The sequence below is a fragment of the Scardinius erythrophthalmus genome (assembly GCF_964197995.2).
Source record: "Scardinius erythrophthalmus genome assembly, chromosome: 10".
Classification (NCBI taxonomy): Eukaryota; Metazoa; Chordata; class Actinopteri; order Cypriniformes; family Leuciscidae; genus Scardinius; species Scardinius erythrophthalmus.
In genome coordinates this window covers 17,964,741-17,984,733 of record NC_138230.1, presented here as the reverse complement: position 1 = coordinate 17,984,733, position 19,993 = coordinate 17,964,741, and the positions used below count along the sequence as shown (strand labels likewise).

Below are 19,993 nucleotides of genomic sequence, written 5' to 3'. Positions count from 1 at the left end.
TAAAAATAGGGTCAGATTTTACTGTGTGAGTAGCCAGGTCTTAAAAGAATGAGACATAAAACAGAAGTTAAAGTGGATAAGAATGGTATATTTACAGTATTCACACAAGACTTTAAAACAACACAGGTTTTTGGTTAAATGCTTGAAATAAGGTCTGTGGTAAACACAAGCTCAAGATATTTTTACATCTTGTGATTTAAAAAAAAAAAAAAACTTTTACTAGTCTTGTAAAAGGCGGTTGCTAACAAGTGGCTAAATGGGACTAAAGAGGTTTTCAGGGACATAAAATGTCATCACACGAACTGGTAACCTCATCTACTCACTAGTCCGCTTTCACAGCCTCGTTGTGTTTATAATCACGCTCTTGCAGACTATTATAACTCAAACTTTCAGGGAAAATGGTTTTAAAGACTGAAAGAGTCGAAATCTTAGTCCAGCGACTGTAGTGTAGTGTAGTTCATTTATAGCCTACATTTAGCTTTTCACTTCTGTCGATTGTATTTACACTTTAAAAATCAAGAAAAGTTGTGAAAAAGCTTTTGTTAGTCACAGACTTTATTTTCTGCAATAATCCAAAATCCATTGGAAAAATCCAATTGGGTTTTTGTCAAGGGTGATGCTAACTTGCAGGTTGGCCTACAAAAATACATCATTGCTGCAGCGCTGCTATAAAGAGTATAGCAAACCATTTACATTTATTCATTTAGCTGACGCTTTTATCCAAAGCGACTTACAATTGCTATATATATGTCAGAGGTCGCACGCCTCTGGAGCAACTAGGGGTTAAGTGTCTTGCTCAGGGACACATTGGTGTCTCACAGTGGATTCAAACCCGGGTCTCTCACACCAAAGGCATGTACCACAACCATCCAACAATTCAATCAATTCCCGATGGACAAATTGAAGTCCAGTCCTACATTTTTTTCTAGTTTGAGAAGCCGTTTCACTCTGATATACATCAAAATAGGGAGGAAAAGACTATTGCAACTTCCGTTTCATGCCAACTTTAATGTAAAAATAACAATAATTAGGAATAATATTATGAAATATTATTACAGTTTAAAATATTTTTTTAAATGTAATTTATTTCCAAATGTGTCTTCAGAGACCATTTTACAGTTTTTTTTCAATTGCTTACACACTAAAATTAAACCTTTCCCACAATTAGCAAAACCTTACACTCACGGAGCAAAACACCGGCCTAGATTTGCACGGTTGTAAGCACACGGTCAGCTTCACAATTTTTGCAAAACATTACACACAGTGATTTGCAAAAAAATTATCATGATGCAAATGCAATTTCAAAGCAAAGGCTTTCAAATGAACATGAACCAATTGGTTAAGCACAGCCACCAGGGGTGCACACACACTGGTGCTTAATTGTAGACACACTAATCAGGTTTATAAAACTATAAAAAGGCAACCGGTAAGTTCACAAGTCTTCAACAAAAATGGACAGTGTCAGAGGAAGAGGGAGAGTGCAGATGAGCGGGGGAATCCAGAGAGAACAAGGTGAAGGAAAAGGAAGAGGGAGAGGGAGAGGAAGAGGGAGAGGAAGAGGGAAGACAACCAAATCCGTGTAACGAAATTCGTTTTCGTTTTTGGAAACAATTGTGGACCATGTAATAAACCACGGACTAATACTGAGGGAGGTGAATTCGTCACTTTAAAAGGTTCTTCCCACGTTGCCTTGCAAATGAAAATACAGCCTGTGATGTTGACAAGGCCCTGTGGCCAGATCCAGCTAGGCGGAGAGATGTTTAGGTTTTTTTTTTTTTTTATTCGGTACTGAACTGGATTTGTATTTTTAAGTAACAGTATTACCGTAAGCTTACAGTTCAAGGGTATGTTCGGTAATACTGTATGAAAACTGGAAAATGTTTTGTTATGAATGTTTTGTTGAAATGTTCAGTATTGGCTGACTTGAGTACATGAAAAGAAATAAATATTTTCATTAGTCTGCACAATTGGTGTCATGTGGTGTCCACGCTCTCTCTGTGTAAATGCTAAAAGTGTTTTAGGTTGAGCACAGGAGTGTTTAACTGATTCAAACAGAATTAGACCATATGATTGTGTTTATGTTATGACAACAAAATAAGGTTTTATAAGACATTGTATAATTTGCATTGCGAAAGTGTTCCATTTTGCAAATGATCTGAGGTGTTGTGTTACTTTGGTGTAGTAGTGTTGTGCTAATTGTGTGAAGGGGTTTGAAAAACCGGGCCCTGTTTTCAAAATTGTGCTTAAGCAATTAAAAAAACCTGTAATATGCTGATCTGCATTTCTTATTATTATCAATGTTGAAGACTATTTTTGTAGAAATCGTGATGCCCTTTTTCAGGATTCTTTGCATTTATTTGAAATAGAAATGTTTTGTAACATTACGAAAGTCTTTCCTGTCACATTTGATCAAATCCTTGCATCCTTGCTTAATAAAAGTATTACTTTTTTTAAAAACAAATCTTGACTGACACCAAACCTTTGAATAACATATATCCCATGAACATCTCCATCTTATTAAAAAGCAATTTATATCTGCATCTCTTTTGAAACGCAGAAAGATGTAGCACAGCTATGTTTAAATCAGAATCACTCACAAGTGGTTAAAACTGTCATGTTTAAAACTTCCACATGGACAGCATATTGCATGAGGAAGAAGAAATATGAGGTACACCACTGTCATAAATGTTGATGTAGCTACTAGGTAGCACATCTTACCAAACAGGAAATACCAATTCATTTGTGCTGCCTTCATGCCATCATTTGTGAAGCTGAACTAACCCACAACCCAAACGCTATGCGAATATAGTGCAAGTAGGTCATCTTGAGAACTAGATCAGAATTTCAGGGAACCAGCCCTGGGAAAGTTGAATAGAACTCACTGTGAGTTGTTTAGTGGTGAGTCCAGCATCAACCACAGCTTTGTGCATGGCCTTCAGTGTGTCGAACTCTGGAGCTGCGATGAACACAACATATGGCATGAACTCTGCCGTTTTTAACACCTTCAGAGCCTGAGGACAGATGATAAAAAACAATTAGAATACAAAGATAAAACAGCCATATCTGTGCATATCAAGGGTTTTGATTACAAAATGGTTTATACCCAAAGCCTCTGATGTGTCTTCCCAGTAAATTATTATTAGTATTATTATTTTAAAACTCACGATGAAAGGTGCACAAAGTAATAAATTCCTAAACAGCTGAAACAACAGCATGAGCCTCTCTGCTTCCTAAACTGTAGAACCTGTGTGTTTATTTGATGGTTTACATATACGCAACGTAACAAGGTCAGTCTCTCTGGAAAGAGCTTGTGGTATGTTTATTAAGAGCTCGTGGAAGGTTGTTTATTAACTCGTTTAGCTGTCAAATCGGTCCAAGCTCATGTGACCTCCACATGGCAGCCATAATGAGGAGTCTACGGCCCAAGTTGAACAATTAAGTGTGTGTGTGTGTATGTGTGTGTGTGTGTGTGTGTGTGTGTGTACTTAACTATATTTTTGGGGACAAATTTGTACCCAGAAGTGACCAAAAGCTGACAAAATCTTCAAAAATCTCATTAAAAATAATTAATAATAAAATAATTAAAGGCTTTTTTTTAAATGTAGGTTTAAATAGGTTTAGGGGTAGGGTTAGTGTTAGGGAATAGAACATACAGTTTGTACAGTATAAAAACCATTGCGTCTATGGAATGTCTCCATTTAGAAAGTTAAATGTGTGTGTGTGTGTGTGTGTGTGTGTGTGTGTGTGTGTGTGTGTGTGTGTGTGTGTGTGTGTGTGTGTGTGTGTGTGTGTGTGTGTGTGTGTGTGTGTGTGTGTGTGTGTGTTGCAAAGCTAAATGTTCAGCAGTCATTACTCCAGTCTTCAGTGTCACGTGATCTTTCAGAAATCATTCTAATATGCTGAATTGTTGCTCAAGAAACATTTCCTATGATCATCAATGTGGGGAAAAAGTTACTGAAAGAAAGAAAGTTACAGTATTTTTCATATATTCATTAATCGGAACTAGCCTAAATTACATAATATAATATCTGTGAACCTCACTGACTTTGAGAGCTGTTGAGAGAGAAGCATGTCAAGACACTCGCCTGAGGATTGACGTCCAGGATACATGTACGGCCTGTGTTCACCACCTCATGGATGGAGTCGATTTTAGTACCGTAGAGGTTGCCGTCGTACTCTCCGTGTTCCAAGTACCGGCCCGCCTTGATGTCATTCTCCATCTCTAGACGTGATACAAATCTATACGACTGACCATCTCTCTCGTCATCGCGAGGCCGCCGAGACGTATCTAAGATATTGAGACAGAACAAAGAAATGGGTAATCATATGGATACGAAAATGCATTGATATTTTAATGTTTTATGTATATTTTCTAGGTAGGATTATTCCTTAGCCACTCACGCGGTACAGTGGTCCCAAAACGGGTGGGATGTAGAACAACTAGTCTGTTTTTCAGGCTACGACGCCCCACTCCTTGCGCTCCAATCAGAATGAGGGTTTTCCTCTGAAATGGTGGCATATGTGCCACTTCCTCATAGATCTGAAGCTCGTGACGATCAAACTCTGCAACATAACCATACAGGAGTGGAAGCACAATGGATCAACCAGATTTATTAGAATAAAGGATGCATACATATTTTAAGTCAAAAAGCAAGAAGAGACATATTTTGAAATGATATTAAACTAGGGTTATATTGTACTCATTTATAAATGAGTAATTTAGTATTTTATTTTTAAAGGAGAACTCTGGTCAATTTTAACATTGAGCTCATCTTTTTGTACATTTGGAGTGCTGTCAATACAGAGAACAACGACAAAAATCAGTGTTGCCTACACCGTGTTATCCTCTTTTTAAAATGTGCACCCTGTTGACTTCAATGGGGCAAGTTTTAAACCTGCTTTTAGCCTCTTAACATCCTTGATGTGTCATTACAAGTGCACAGCCAATGTGAGTGATTCCTTCAGAGTGAACACGGGTGAATCTGACTGCAGTAGATGTGAAAGATATGAATAAAAATGATGTTATTTCAGCCAGCGCACATACCTGTATTTACATCCTGTTTTCGGTCGAAGTCCATAGTAGTCGATTGTCGAGTTCACGCGCGTGATCATAGGTAGCTAAGCAACAGTGGAGAACTCGACAATCGACTACTCTCTGTATTGACAGCACTCCAAATTTTCCAAAAAATGAGCTCAATGTTAAAATTGACCGGAGTTCTCCTTTAATATATATTTATATATATATATTTCAGAATATTATTATTAAATATATATTTTAAATAAATATTAAATTTAATATAATATAAAAAAAATAATAAAAAAATATATAATATATGTTTGCTCTCCAAGTCTCTAATTTTATATAAAAATTCTATTTGATTATGTCGAGATAAAGCTCTTTCTGATTTCGATTTTGATTATTACAAAATTTTCTAACATTTTTATATAACCACATATTTTTATCTTTTTACCTGCATTTTTGGCAGTGAGGTACATCATCTTCTTCTTCTTTTTACCAGTAATTGTTCCACATAAGATTCCTAAAAAAGAAAAAAATTGAAAAAGAGGATATATAGATATATACAAACTTTTTAGAGTGGCGTACCCCTTGAGGCATTCAACTTTTCTATTAAAGGGTTAGTTCACCCAAAAATAAAAATTCTGTCAGTAATTACTTAGTAATTATTGAATTACTCGCGCATGCGTCGTGGCTCTCGTGAACTCACGTCAGAGGCCCAACACAGAAGAAAATTAATAGTTGAATAAAGTTGTTATTTTTGTGTGTTTTTTTGCGCACAGAAAGTATTCTCGTCGCTTGATAAACTTAAGGTTGAGCCACTGTAGTCACATTGACTATTTTAACAATGTTTTTACTAACTTTTCTGGACCAGCAGAATGAAATTGCCTAGAAGCCTATGAAAGAGTCAGACAGCTCTCAGATTTCATCAAAAATATCTTAATTTATATTCTGAAGATGAACGAAAGTCTTACAGGGTTGGAACAACATGAGGGTGAGTAATTACTGACCGAGTTTTAATTTTTGGGTGAACTATCCCTTTAAGGGTTGTTGTAAAGTTTTTCTTTCTTCAAAGCAGACCAGGAGACGTTGGGGATCACGTTCAAACAAAGTTATTCTTTATTGAGGACCACGCGTTGACGTGGCTGCAGGAATCCAACATAATCTAAATATGGGAACTTTTCATGGTATCTTATAGGCATTTTAGGAGGAGGGACTTTTGAAGGTGGAGACAAATTCAAACAAAGCATGTAACAGGTTTAGGTAACACCCTAGACTGAGGGTCTGGCCAATCCTAATTCAATCAGCATAAGGCTACAAGAGCCATTTGGGTCCGAAAGCCATTTGCAGAACAAAAGGTGAGATTCTCAGTGAATCATTCGTGTGCTAATCCCATCAGTCTAATTGTGAAACTGGGGCTTCAAGAGCCATTTAGAGAACAGGAATTGCAACTTTGCTGAGATCTTAACCTTAAAAGCTAAAATCAGTATTCTTCACCGTGATGTTATGTAAGGAAGCATATCTGAAATAGATTCTTAAATTTGTAACCCTTCAGGGTCAATATTTGCCCTCTTAAACTAATATTCAGATGCATTTTTACCTTTATAAATACAAAGTTTTCTAACCCTATTAAAAGTATGTCTCATGTTAAATGTCAAATTCTTAAAATTCTGTTTATTTAATTATCAATATGATAAATAAATCAATAAATTAGACTAAACAAATAATTTCAATCAAATGAAATCATCAGTAAAACCCATCTTTGCACTAGAGTGGTACAAGCTGCATCTAGATGTATTTACACATTGTTTAATGCTGCTCAGAGCTGGCATTAATGCAATTACAAAAGGCATGAATAATGTAATGAGATAATGTTTTAAATTAAAAAGTTCAACAGAGAAATATGAAATGATGGTAAAAACTAAGTGATACTTTTAGGGGCTGTTTACACAACACGTTTTTTTTTCAACTAAAAACGTAAGACTTTTTGTGCGTTTTTGCCGTTCATTTACACAACAGCAGTGTTTTGGGTGCCTGAAAACGCAAACTTTTGAAAAAGGGTGTCAAAGTGCATGCTTTTGAAAATGGTCTCTGTGTAAACAACGAAAAAAATAATGTTGTGAACATGCGTTTTCTGTGTTCAATATAGTGTTTCATCGCCATCTAATGGCCTGGTTGGCAGCAGAATACAGCATTTTTAGTCATTTTCACTGATTCATGTGAATGGGGATCGTTTTGACAATGGTGTCATCTGTCCGCAGAAAACTCAAAGGAAAAACCTTTCCGTTTTAAGCATGTATTCTTTTCTTCTTTTCTTTAATCCTCTTGGCTCCCTTGGGAGCATAGGGCGTCCACCATGGTTCTCCACCTCACTCTCCTCTGTGCTAAGGACTTTACTTCTTGCCAGGAGGTCCCCGTCTTGGTCAATTCATCAAGTGTGGACCGCCTCCAGTTGTATTTAGGTCTCCCTAACTTCCTCTTGCCTTGGGGGTTATAGTCCAGAGCTTGTCTTGCTATGTTCCTCAAATCCTTCCTTAGTGTGTGACCGATCCATCCCCACTTTCTAGATTTGATTTCAATGTGTATTTGTTCCTGGTTCATGCGTCTCCACAGGACAACATTTGATATTTTATTAGGCCACCAAATCTTCAGTATGTATCTGAGACAGTTGTTAATGAACACTATTTATCAATGATTGATTTGGTGGTTTTCCAGGTTTCACAGCCATATAGCAGGACAGATTTTAAGTTTGTACTGAAGATTCTGATTTTGGTGTTTCTAGAGAGCTGGGAAGAGAGCCATACAGGTCGGAGCGTTCTAAAGGCATATCTTGCTTTGCTGATACGCAGCTTGACATCTTTATCAGCTCCACCATCTGTGCTGATGTTGCTTCCGAGGTATACAAACTCGACCACATCTTCCAGGGATTTATCCTCGATTGTGATAGGTTGGTAGGTTTTGGTGTTAAGTCTCTTGACCTTGGTCTTCCCGAAATTTATCCTGAGGCCTATCTGTTTACTGTGTTTATGCAATCTTGTGGTCTTGCATTGAATGTGTGTATGTGTTTCTGAGATCAAAGTCAGGTCATCTGCAAAATCAAGATCTTCCAGTTGCTCAAAAGGGTTCCACTGTAGTCCTGTCCTTTGACCATCCACTGACATTTTCATTGTCCAGTCGATTGCAAGCATATAGTTGTTGTGTAAACGTACCCTAAAATATCAAACAAAAACCGCCAGTAGGTGATGGCAATTCACTGTCTTAATGAGTGAGTCATTGGGCCCTATTTTAACGATCTGAAACGCGAGTATCAAGGGCAAAACACAAGTAACTTTGTGGGCGGGTGTTGGGCGCTGTTGCTATTATACCGGCGGGATAAATGATTGTGCCCGACGCAAATCTAAAATGGGTTGGTCTGAAGTAGCTTCATTATTCATAGGTGTGGTTTGGGCGTAACGTGAAATAAACCAATCAGAACGACATCTCACATTCTCTTTAAGAGCAGACGCGCTTGTTCCATGGCGGATTGCTATCATAACGGCAGATTTGCCAGGCGCACGCCAGGAGCGGTTCACAGCCGAGGAGACCGACGTTCTCGTCAGGGCCGTAAAAGACAGAGAAGTGACATTGTATTGGGATGGGAGAAACCCACCCAAATTAGCTTCAGTTAAGCAGGCGTATAATAATTTGGGTAAATGTGTAAGCTAGATTTATGCCTATTTTTTAACATCTTCATGGACACAACACAACATGATTTCCCTCATGTGTTAATATTTTTCCTTGTAATAATGTATGAATTGTAAAAATGAAAACTGCTGCTTCTGTGTAGATGAGAGAATCAAAGTGTATGCGCGTTGTGCACACGCTACATTGATTATGGCCAAGCATGCGCCCTTAAAATAGCATCTGAATAACATGCGCAACGCGCCACTGACTTTAGACTAGGTTTTTCCTGGCCAGTGGCGGAATTGTTTTCTAAACCTGCAAAATAGCATCAAGGAACGTGCAATACAGGGCCCATTGAGTCATTCATTCAATAACGAAGAAAATGGCTGTATGTATTTATGAATGGGTCATTGAATCATTGACTCTACCGATTCTTTCAAAGTCGCAGATTCTTTCACTAACGAAAATCCGCTGTGTGTTGCTTGGAGAAACATATCAGTTCTGCTGTGGCTTCATTTGAACTATTATTTCATTGCAAAATAGAGAACTCAATATTGACAATACTGCGTCTAAATTGTACATCACTTAATATTATCTTTTTGTTTGTTGAACTGTTGTAGGCCTATAAAATCAATGTCATGTTTGATCATCATGTAGATATTTAGGAAAAATGCATTTTTGCTCATATTTTATATTATATGCAAGAGTTTGTGTCTATATTTGTTCTTCAAGCTAGTAATGCCAAAACCCTACTTTTACAAAGGTACATTATAGAGAACGGTAGTAATGTAGCGTGATTTGAGTGTGGATGCAGTCAGTTTTGACTGCAAAAGATGAGCTAATTTGATTGCATGTCATATTTGACCTTTCACAACACCAACATTTTCCTGTTTTTACACTGTTAGAAATACAGGCTCGGTTTTAATGTTATTTTAAAGTGGGGTAGAATTAAATGAACGGGAAAACTCAGCATTTTGTTTGCGTACCCCCTCTATCACCTCACGTATCCCCAGTTTGGGAACCACTGATGTAATGTAACGTAATTGTCCACTAGATGGCATTAAGTTTGTATTTTCTGTAGGCTTGTGGCACTGTTATAACATACATGGACAAATTTGTGTGTATCCCGTACAAAAAAATGTGCCATAGTTTTCACCAAGATAACTGTTAATTTGTTAATACTGCAAAAGCATAATACATTTATATGGCATGTCTTTCAAATAGTGTTTCAGAATATTTCTGCCATTTTGTTGAATGTTTTGGCAACAGTAGTGTGTTTAAGTGTATCACCTGCTCCATCAAGGTCTTTAGGAACAAATGCTTTCCTCTTTTCTTCCAAAAACTGGCTGGGAATCAGCCCAGTGCCTCCTTCCACCACATGGCATGCCTGTCAGTCAAAACAATACTGTCAGTAAAATACAACAACCGACCAATGCAAATGAGTCAAAATAGGTCAAACCACCATAATCATACCTGCCACCAGTTTGGGTCTTCTCGGTTGACAATTTGCAGGATATCACCCCTGTTGAAAGCAAGTCCCGCCTCTCTGCATGGAATTAGATTGTCATTGACAGGGTTGTAGTCAAAATGTGGCTGCACGTACACCTGAGAGAAATAAAACAGGTGCGATTAATCCAAACACTAACCACAACTCAGCATGATTTTTATATTCACGTTTAACAATCAGCAAATGATTTCTGAGAAAGTTTCACACTCTCTGTCTGTCAGAAAAGATTGACTTTGAATCTCGGCTGTTCGCATTCCATGGTAAATAATATTAATATTAACATTAAAAGAAAATGTCAAATAATAATAATAATAATAAAAGTAATTAAATTTCATATTCCTTTTTCACACTTGTTAGCATTAGTACAATATTAGTGCATTAGGTGTGTAATTGATGTTTTTTGTATTTTTCATTATTGTACTGCAACAGAGAAGGATAGGATATGAGACTTTGTCAATTCAGCTAAATAAGAAAAGCATAATTAAATTAAAACTTATGACCAATACATATTTATTTCAACTAAGCGGTTGAGGTGTTGCTGGTTAGCATTGCCCTGTTAGGAAGATGTTGTAACTACATCACATGGGAGCAAAAAGCATTATTTTCCATCCAGCCATTAAAAAAATGTCATTTTATTCTGAAAAAAATAAATAATAATAATTCCAAACAATGTTTAAATCTTAAATATATTTTAGTGTATTAATGTAAGGCCTGGTTTCACAGACAGGGCTTAGATTAAGCCAGGAGTAGGCCTTAGTTTAATTAGGACATCTAAATAAGTAGCTTCAATAAATGTGCCTTAGAAAAAAAAAACGTACTAGTGTGTATCTTGAGACAAAACAATGGCAGTGACATATTTTTAGATATGTCAGTGCAAGTTACTTTCAGTTAAAACAGCACAAACATGCACTTTAGTCCAGGACTAAGCTTAAACCTTGTCTGTGAAACCGGGGGTAGATGTTTTAAACATAATCTTGTAAAAATACAATCTTTTTAACATGACTTGAAAGCAGCATTATTAAAGATAATCTACCCTTAACCTTACACACACAAACTCGTATTTGATCAGACGTCATGATCCGACAAGTATAACGACTAAATTTCCATGGTAGATCTCCTGGATTTTAACAGATTGAGGAGGAGGGGATATAATATTTACATAAATGGAAAATGAAAAGAATCCTTATTTTGTCACCAATTGTCACTGACTTTCAGATATTGAATCGCAATAACAAAATTATTTATGTAATAAGCAGATTCCCTTTCTCAAAGAGAAATCCATAAATACATTATGCGAACACAGAGAGAGATTTGTGATACAGAGAAAATACCAGGAGCCATGTAATGAGATTGAATTTTGCGAGTGTGCGTGTCTTGCCCCAGATAGCATGTGGAGTGTTATTAATAGGGCACTCAGGGATCTTTTTTACTACAGAGCATCATGGGATTTCACAAATGACCAAATGCAACCCCAAGAATGGAGGTCTAATGTGCCGGCATGCACATAAATCCACACGTATGCATTTTATATTTCATGAAAGGAGGTGCCCTGAAACAAATATTGGAGGATGTGAACTGCATGAATAAAAGCTAGTTTGATTTTGTATATTCAGTGTCTACATATGCAGTTGTATTTACAGTATTGTTCAAAAGTTTGGAGTCAGTAAGATTTTTTTAAAGAAATTAATGCTGAACTTTTCAGCAAGAATGAATTAAATTGATCAAAATTAACAGTAAATGTCCACTTATAATGTTATAAAATATTTCTATTTCAAATAAATGATGTCCACAAGATCAAAGAATCCATTCACGGTTTCAAAACTTTAAATTCAGATTCAATAAAAGGAATAAATTACATTTAAGATATATTAAAATAGAAAACAGTTATTTTGAATAGTAATACTTCACAATATTACTGTTTTACTGCATTTTTGATTAAATAAATGTTGCCTTGGTCATAAGAGACTCAATTCTTAACAACCCCACATTTTTTAACAGTAATGTTTATGTATAGTATTGTGTGTGTGTGTGTGTGTGTGTGTGTGTGTGTGTGTGTGTGTGTGTGTGTGTGTGTGTGTGTGTGTGTGTGTGTGTGTGTGTGTGTGTGTGTGTGTGTGTGTGTGTGTGTGTGTGTGTGTGTGTGTGTGTTTGTGTATACGTACCTGTGGTGGCGCCGGAGCATCTCTGTAGCTGGGCAGTATTTTCAGCGTTATTCCTCCACTACATTCTTTAAGCATCTCCTGGAGCTCAGTGGGATTATTGCCAACGTCCTTCCCATTCACCTCCTTTATGATGTCACCCACGTGCAGCAGCCCCTGCCTGTCAATCAGCCCTCCGTGGAGGATGCGGGCGATTACCAGGTCACCCTTGTCCATTCGGAAAGTCACACCCTGGGCAAAATGATAGCATGAGTAATGATGATATATTGAGATGCTTTTGTCCAGTTGGATCATCTGCGTATTGGACTGGATATTGACTGAAATTGTGACTGGATGAGATTTTAAAAGTGTTAATTAAACTTGTGGCCATATACAAATCTATATATTCTAAAAAACACACCAAAGGTTCTCCTGCTTTCTTGCGGATGCCAATCATCCTGACCGCATCAGCCTGCATAAGAGCGTTGTTTACTGCTGCATCATTGATCACTTCATGAGGGGCTGGGGCTTCATAGCACTTAGACGCCACCATATCATGGGCCTCCAAAAGAGACTGAAATAAAAGAGAGAATGTGAGAACAAAATACTGTAGAAAATTTGAAAATATATATAAAAAAAATGGAAGAAAAAAATTAGAAGGTACAAGGCACGAGATGAGAAAAAAGAGAGGGTTCAAGATGAGACGACACGAGATCAGAAGAGAAGGGAGGAATTGAAGGTGAGACAAGAAGAGAAGAGAAGATATGAGATGAGACAAGATAAGAAGGTACAAGAAGGAAAGGCATGAGATGAGATGAAATGAGAGGAGAGGGTACAAGATAAAATGAGACAAGAAGAGAAGGAATGAGATTAAATGAAATGATTAGAGAAGGTATGAGATGAAATGAGATTAGAAGGTACGAGAAGAGACAAGAAGACAAGGTATGTGATGAGACAAGAACAGAAGGCACGAGAAGAGACAGAGGAGGTACGAGATGAGATCAAATGAAAAGAGAGGGTACGAGATGAGATAAGTAGAGAAGGTACAAGATCAAACCAGAGGAGAATGGACAAGATGAGATGAGACAAAAAGAAAGACATGAGGTGAAACGAGAAGAGAACTTACAAGATGATACGAGAAGAGAGGAGAAGGTGTGAGCTGAGACAAGGCATGAGATAAGATTCAATGAGAAAAGAAGGTATGAGATGAGACAAGAAGGAACAAGATGAGATAAAATGAAAATAGAGGGTACAAGATGAGATAAGAGGAGAAGGCATGAGATGATATGAGAAGAGATGGTTTGAGATGAAATGAGACAAGAAGAGAGGGTACGAGAAGAGAAGGCATGAGATGAGATGAAACGAGGAGGATACAAGATGTGATGAGACAAGAGGAGAAGGCATGAGATGAAAGAGAAGAGATGATATGAGATGAGGGACCCTATCTTGCACCCAGCGCAATTGACTTTGTACACTAACGCATGCATCATTCCTATTTGGCACCCGACGCACAGCGGACTTTTCCCTCCACAGACGCACGTCGGTAAATTAGGGAATGAACTTGCGCTCCCGGGGGCGGTTCAGCGAAAAGAGGAGGCGTGTTCTGGCGCAAACGTTCCCTGGTGCTATTTTGCAGTTCCAGAAAACAATTTTGACACAGACCAGGAAAAACCTAGTCTAAAGTCAGTGGCACGTTATTCAGACGCTATTTTAAGGGCACATGCTTGGTCATAATGTAGCGTGTGCACAACACGCATACACTTTGATTCTCTCATTTACACAGACGCAGTAGTTCCCATTTTTGCAACCATACATAATTACAAGGAAAAATATTCCGCACGAGGGAAATCACTGTGGTGTCCATGAAGATTTGAAAAAATAGTCATAAATCTAGCTTACACATTTACCCAAATTTTTATACGCCTGTTTAACCGAAGCTTATTTGGGTGGGTTTCTCCATCCCCATACAATGTCACTTCTCTGTCTTTTACGGCCCTGACGAGAACGTCGGTCTCCTCGGCTGTGAACCGCTCCTGGCGCGCGCCTGGCAAATCCGCCGTTATAATAGCAATCCGCCATGGAACAAGCGCGCCTGCTTTTAAAGGGAATGTGAGATGACGCTCTGATTGGTTTATTTCACGTTACGCTCAAACCACACCTATAAGTAATGTAGCTCCTTCAGACCAACCCATTTTAGATTTGCGTCGGGCGCAAGAGTCAAGAGTCAAACTTGCGTTTCGCGTTTGATACTTGCGTTTCAGATCGTTAAAATAGGGCCCGAGATGAGAAAAGAAGGTATGAGTTTAGACGAAACAAGACGAGAAGGTACAATATAAAACGAGATAAGGTACAAATATTGTACCTGAAAATGGGGCTCCTGCAGGATTTTGGAGAGCTCTGCAACACTGTCATCTCTTACACTCAGCCCGCTGATGTCACCCAGAATCTCAGTCACAAGCTCAACATTATTCTCCTGCACAGCCTCCAACTTCACGTCCTCCAAACGTTCATGAGCCTGAACACAAACATCTCATCAATCCATGAACTGATATTTCTGACAGTATCTAGTTGCTCCTCTCTGTGTAATTATCACAAATTGAATGGCGTGACCCATTTTGATCGGACAAATCGGCATGACTTTCTTAAGGTGTCGATCATGAGTGTGATTTCAGACGCGTTTAATATCCAATAATTATTCATATCATTCAGTTACAAATTAAATTTGTTTTCAGATTAACCTTATTAGCAATGCAAATCAGCTAGAGCAAAGCCTGGGCAGCTGAGTGTACTTTACCTTGGCCAGAGAGCGGACGATAGGACTCTCCATGATGCCTTTGAGGAAGATGAGGTCAATGTCTTTAGCCCCAGTGGTGGAGGGCAACTCGCCCAGGTTCTCCAACACCTGCTGCATAGCTGCACGCATACAGAAAGAAAGCTGTTACGACACAAGAAACACTCCTTTTGCAACACTACAAGTAAAACACACCAGGGTCAGAGAACAGGACAAATGTTTCATCTGTAAAATAAAACAAACTTCACATTACAATATCAGATGGCTGAAATATAACACCCCCTTACACAATACTATCATCTCCTTATTGTACGTGTTTAGCTATTCTTTTGTCTTCAGTGTTCATTTGATCCACTGAGGTTTTACTTGATCTTAGTGCTAGGTTCGACACCATACGGAAGATCATGACATATACTCTTAGATCGACTATAAAATTACACTGGTATTCAGGGACAGACATTAATGTGGTTTAGATCGTACCTAACAGACCATTGGCATTTTGTTTATTTAAACAGGGAATCATCTAAATTAACTTCAGTAAATGATGGAGTGCTGCAAGGATCTGTGTTAGGCCCTCTGCTATTTTCAATATACATGCTGCCCCTTGGTAATATTATTAGAAAACATGGAATTAGTTTCCATGGAATTACTCAGTATTTCATCACGACCAGATGAAATTTCTAAATTATCCAAGTTGACAGTGTGTTAAAGATTTTGTGAAAAGTATTGGATGACCAGTAATTTTCTTCTATTAAATTTAGATAAGACTGGGTTTATTACTTATTGGACCAAAAACATGTACACAGAATCTCTTAAAATACAATTTGCATTTAAAAGGATGTACTGTTACTTCATCCTCTACAGTTGAAGACCTGGGTGTTATATTAGACAGCAACTTGTCTTTCGAAAATCATATTTTCATGTTAGAAAAACTGCCTTCTTCCACCTCAGAAACATTGCTATTCTTACCAGGTCAAGAAAATATGATCATATAACACCAATTTTATCATCTCTATGTTGGTCACCTATTAAGTTCAAAATGAAAAAAGTATCAATTACAAAGTATAGCGGACTATAAGGCATTAAATGGTTCAGCTGTGTATTTAACTGATCTTCTATTGCCCTATAATCCACCATGCTCTTTAAGGTCACACAACTCTGGACTTTTGGTAGGATATCGAAGTCCACTAAAGGAGGGAAAGTGTTTTCACATTTGGCTCCTAAACTTTGGATTAGCCTTCCTGATAATGTTCGGGGCTCAGACTCACTCTCCCAGTTTAAATCTATATTAAAGAAACATATTACCCATTTGTTTTTCTGTTTCTACCTCGGGATGCCCTGTGAAGAGATGATGCCAACCCCTGGATTTCAGATGATGCAAACTCTGAATCAACATGCACCACTGCCAAATTTTCTATATATTGTAATCAATATGATCACAACTTAACTGCTTTAAGATCATTGTTTCCACCTAAATGAATACATGTTAGCTAACTGCATGATTTGTATTATCTTAGAACTGTACATTTCTGACATAAGGACAATACTTGGACACAGTCACCTATATATATAAATATATTTTTTTTAAATTATATTAAAAGTCAAATATTAAAACCACTTATTTAAAAAATAAATTCAATATATACTTATGTATTTAAATTGTATTTATTTATTCTAAAATTTTAATGTATTTATTAAGTAATTATTTATCATTAAAATGATATATTATTTGTTTTTCAAAAACTTGTGTACTCATACTGATGTTAAGACCACTAACACAGTCATTGAAAAATCTCCCTCAATATCTACACACACACACAACCATTTTGCAAGGCCAAGCACTCAGTGAGTCACGTGACTAGGTCATAGCCTGCAGTAGCGTAATCCATCTGTGACAGTAGAACAGAACAGAGCACTTATGTGTGCTTGCACATTTACTCTCATCAGGAAACAGTAGGCGAGAGCAACAGATCAATATTTAACATCAGTTCAGTGGTTTAATTGCACTCACTTAATTCAGGTCAGTCACTACTGTTGCAGTTCAGAAGCAACCATCAGCAAGCTTTGACATTGAGCCACTGTTTATTTTCTATTGCAAATATGTCACAGAGAAATGCACCTCGGGGCGTCCCTTATTTGGCTGAACAGAGTACATAATGGATGAAGTGACAGAGTAATAAACAATTGAGGGGGAAATAAAACACAAATGAAGTACACACACACTCAAAAATGAGAACACGCAATTAACATTAACATATGTGTGCACAAACCCTTTCATAAAAACGTCCTCTCATATCTGTCAAATTCTGTAAGCTGTGTTTTAATTTGGTTTATTTTAAAGACCTAATTAGAGGCATAAGCACTCTGTTTGACAGTTAAATTGCAGTTTTGGCATGTACTGTTATGACACTCCCAAAGTTTTAATTACACACATGATTTACTGTAAATTCTGTGCAAACAGTGAGCTCTAAATGTCACAAGAAAATGCTTGAGTAACACACTCACTGGCCTCAAAATTGCATGTTTTATCAAAACATATTCTTTGTGAAATAATTTGACCAACTCATATGTTTGGAATAATGTGGGAAAAGTCAATAATCATGTATATAACATCAAATGAATGATTTTTTTGTATTAGTTCCAATTAAACAATACAACATTTCTTATAAGTCTGTTTTTCTCAAACTTTAGTCTATGAAGGATTGGCTGATAAAAAATATAGACTTAAGTAATTAAAATAATTTAACCTAACTGTTATAATACTTACTAATTAATATACACTCTAAAAAATGCTAGGTTGTTTTAACCCAAATTTGGGTCGAATATGGACAAACTCGAACATTGGGTTAAAAATGTAATAAAAAAAGTAACCCAAAGGGCTGGGTTTGTCCATATTTGACCCAAATTTGGGTTAAAACAACCCATCATTGTAATAATATTCTTCAATAGCATAACTGACAATTATGTGTTGGTATACATAAGTGTTTGGATCAACTTCTTATAGCAAACACAGTGACTCATTTAGGTTCATTAACTATCAGTCGAGTTATTTTAATGATATAAACAGAACTGTTTCAAAAATTTCAGATCATTAAAATCAGGCTATTTCAAAATAGACAACAAATTAAAGCTTCAATGCTGACTTAATCTTGTGTGTAACCTTTACATTTTTCTCATTCTCAAGTTTCTCAGCCTCAAGTTTTGCAAGAGATCCTCTCTTCCTCACATTGAAGTTCTGCTTGATTTTCTTTTAATAAAACATAAATTAACAAATAAAACAGACATGCAACAACGCATCTGTCAAAACACTGCTACAAGCTACGCTCTCGACATACTCTTTGAAACAATCTGGCAACCCACACATGTTCTCTTTTGGTTTGTTCAGAACATTTCACACCCAAAGATATTTCACAAGAGCCAAGAAATGACACTCATATTTGAACACACAATTACAGAGGATATGGAAAAACATGAAGATCTCTAACCTCCAGAAGTCTCTGCGCTCTCTGCAAGTTCAGACGCCCCCTCCCCAGTTTCTCCAATGTTCCCGGCATCCGAGTTAGAACCTGCTCCGTTTGTGAACGTTTCGCCTAAAGTGAGAATCATTCCTGACCTTTGCTCTGTACCAAAACTGCACAAATGCTGACTTGCCTCTGCCAATGAAATGAAAAACCTAGACAGAAACTCCTCTGACTCTATGAAAAAATCAGGCAGGAGGTAGAGTGAAAAAAGAAAGACAGAAAAAGAGGCAGAGAGACATCCAAACAAAGAAAGAAGAGCCTTACAGACGTCTGCCAAACACAGATGTGGACACACATAAAAATACATATACATACACAGATCCTCTTACTAGCGCTTCACTTAAACACACACATATTGCCCTCCCTCCAAACATCTAATCCCACAATCCTCTCCTGCTGTTTCAGACTCCACCCCCTCACATCAGAGACAGCCCATCACCCAGTTAAGCCCCCCAGTGGAACTTACATAAGTGTCCTTATATAAGCTCAGCAACCAGGGGTCTGTGGGGCCAACGCAACACTCACCCACCCTCATTGAACATGTCTCCCGCTGATTTTTCTGCAGGTCTCACACTCTTTGTCCCAATCCTGGTCATACTTCAAATCCATGGTGTTCAGACATGGACTTTCGCAGGAAATTCTGCGGTTTTCATTATGAACAGCAGCAACAACACCTCAACACAAGACTCAATGGTCTATATATGAAGAATGTTCACCGTTTCTACGGTCACACTCTGGACTGACATGTTTGAGACCACAGTTTGCTCATATTCTGTCAGATATACAAAGCTTTAAATGCATGTATAGCTTGTGATGTTTTATGCTTGGATTGAATCAGCTGGTGTGTGATGTCAGTTCAGGTCAAATGCATTCGCTTGCTGGATGTATTAAAAACAGCTCACTTAGTTTTTACAGTGATGACTTACTATAATCTTTAGTTCACAACTCTCATTTCATGACCATCATAACCAAGCTGGTAATATAAGCAATAACCATCAATCATACCATTTCAAAAAATACATCAAGCACATTGCATTAGGAATGAGTCAAGTTGGTTTCTTCAGGTGCCATTTATCAATCACTGGCACTAATTGTTAACATTTACATGTTAACATTGATGATCAATGACATTTACATTGATGTTTCTTATGCTCACCAATGCTGCATTTATTTGATCAAACATACAATAAAACCAATAATATTGTGAAATTGTATGCCTTTTTTCTATTTTATATTCTATTTTAATAAATGTAATTTATTCCTGTATAGTCACTTTTGTAAATTCAATGCATCCTAGCTAAATAAAAGCATCTCTTTATTTTGAATGGTAGTGTATATTTATACATTTCAGATAAA

The 19,993-nt window shown here is 37.2% G+C and overlaps 1 protein-coding gene across 5 annotated transcripts in view; it reads right to left on the bottom strand.

Annotated features, from left to right (window-relative positions):
• pals2b (protein associated with LIN7 2, MAGUK p55 family member b) overlaps window positions 1-19,993 on the bottom strand; it is a 30,989-nt gene that overhangs the window by 1,706 nt on the left and 9,290 nt on the right. For 3 of the 5 annotated variants that reach the window (XM_081377101.1, XM_081377103.1, XM_081377102.1), the window contains 10 exons: window positions 15,120-15,238; window positions 14,688-14,840; window positions 12,747-12,899; window positions 12,350-12,577; window positions 10,154-10,285; window positions 9,971-10,067; window positions 5,472-5,540; window positions 4,402-4,563; window positions 4,086-4,288; window positions 2,883-3,011 (listed from right to left, as the gene is read on the bottom strand). In XM_081377101.1, coding sequence (XP_081233227.1) covers window positions 2,883-3,011; window positions 4,086-4,288; window positions 4,402-4,563; window positions 5,472-5,540; window positions 9,971-10,067; window positions 10,154-10,285; window positions 12,350-12,577; window positions 12,747-12,899; window positions 14,688-14,840; window positions 15,120-15,238 — 1,445 coding nt within the window. Of the gene's footprint in view, window positions 1-2,882; window positions 3,012-4,085; window positions 4,289-4,401; window positions 4,564-5,471; window positions 5,541-9,970; window positions 10,068-10,153; window positions 10,286-12,349; window positions 12,578-12,746; window positions 12,900-14,687; window positions 14,841-15,119; window positions 15,239-18,601; window positions 18,812-19,993 lie in introns of all 5 variants that reach the window. The other 2 variants (XM_081377099.1, XM_081377100.1) reach the window with 1 other exon arrangement.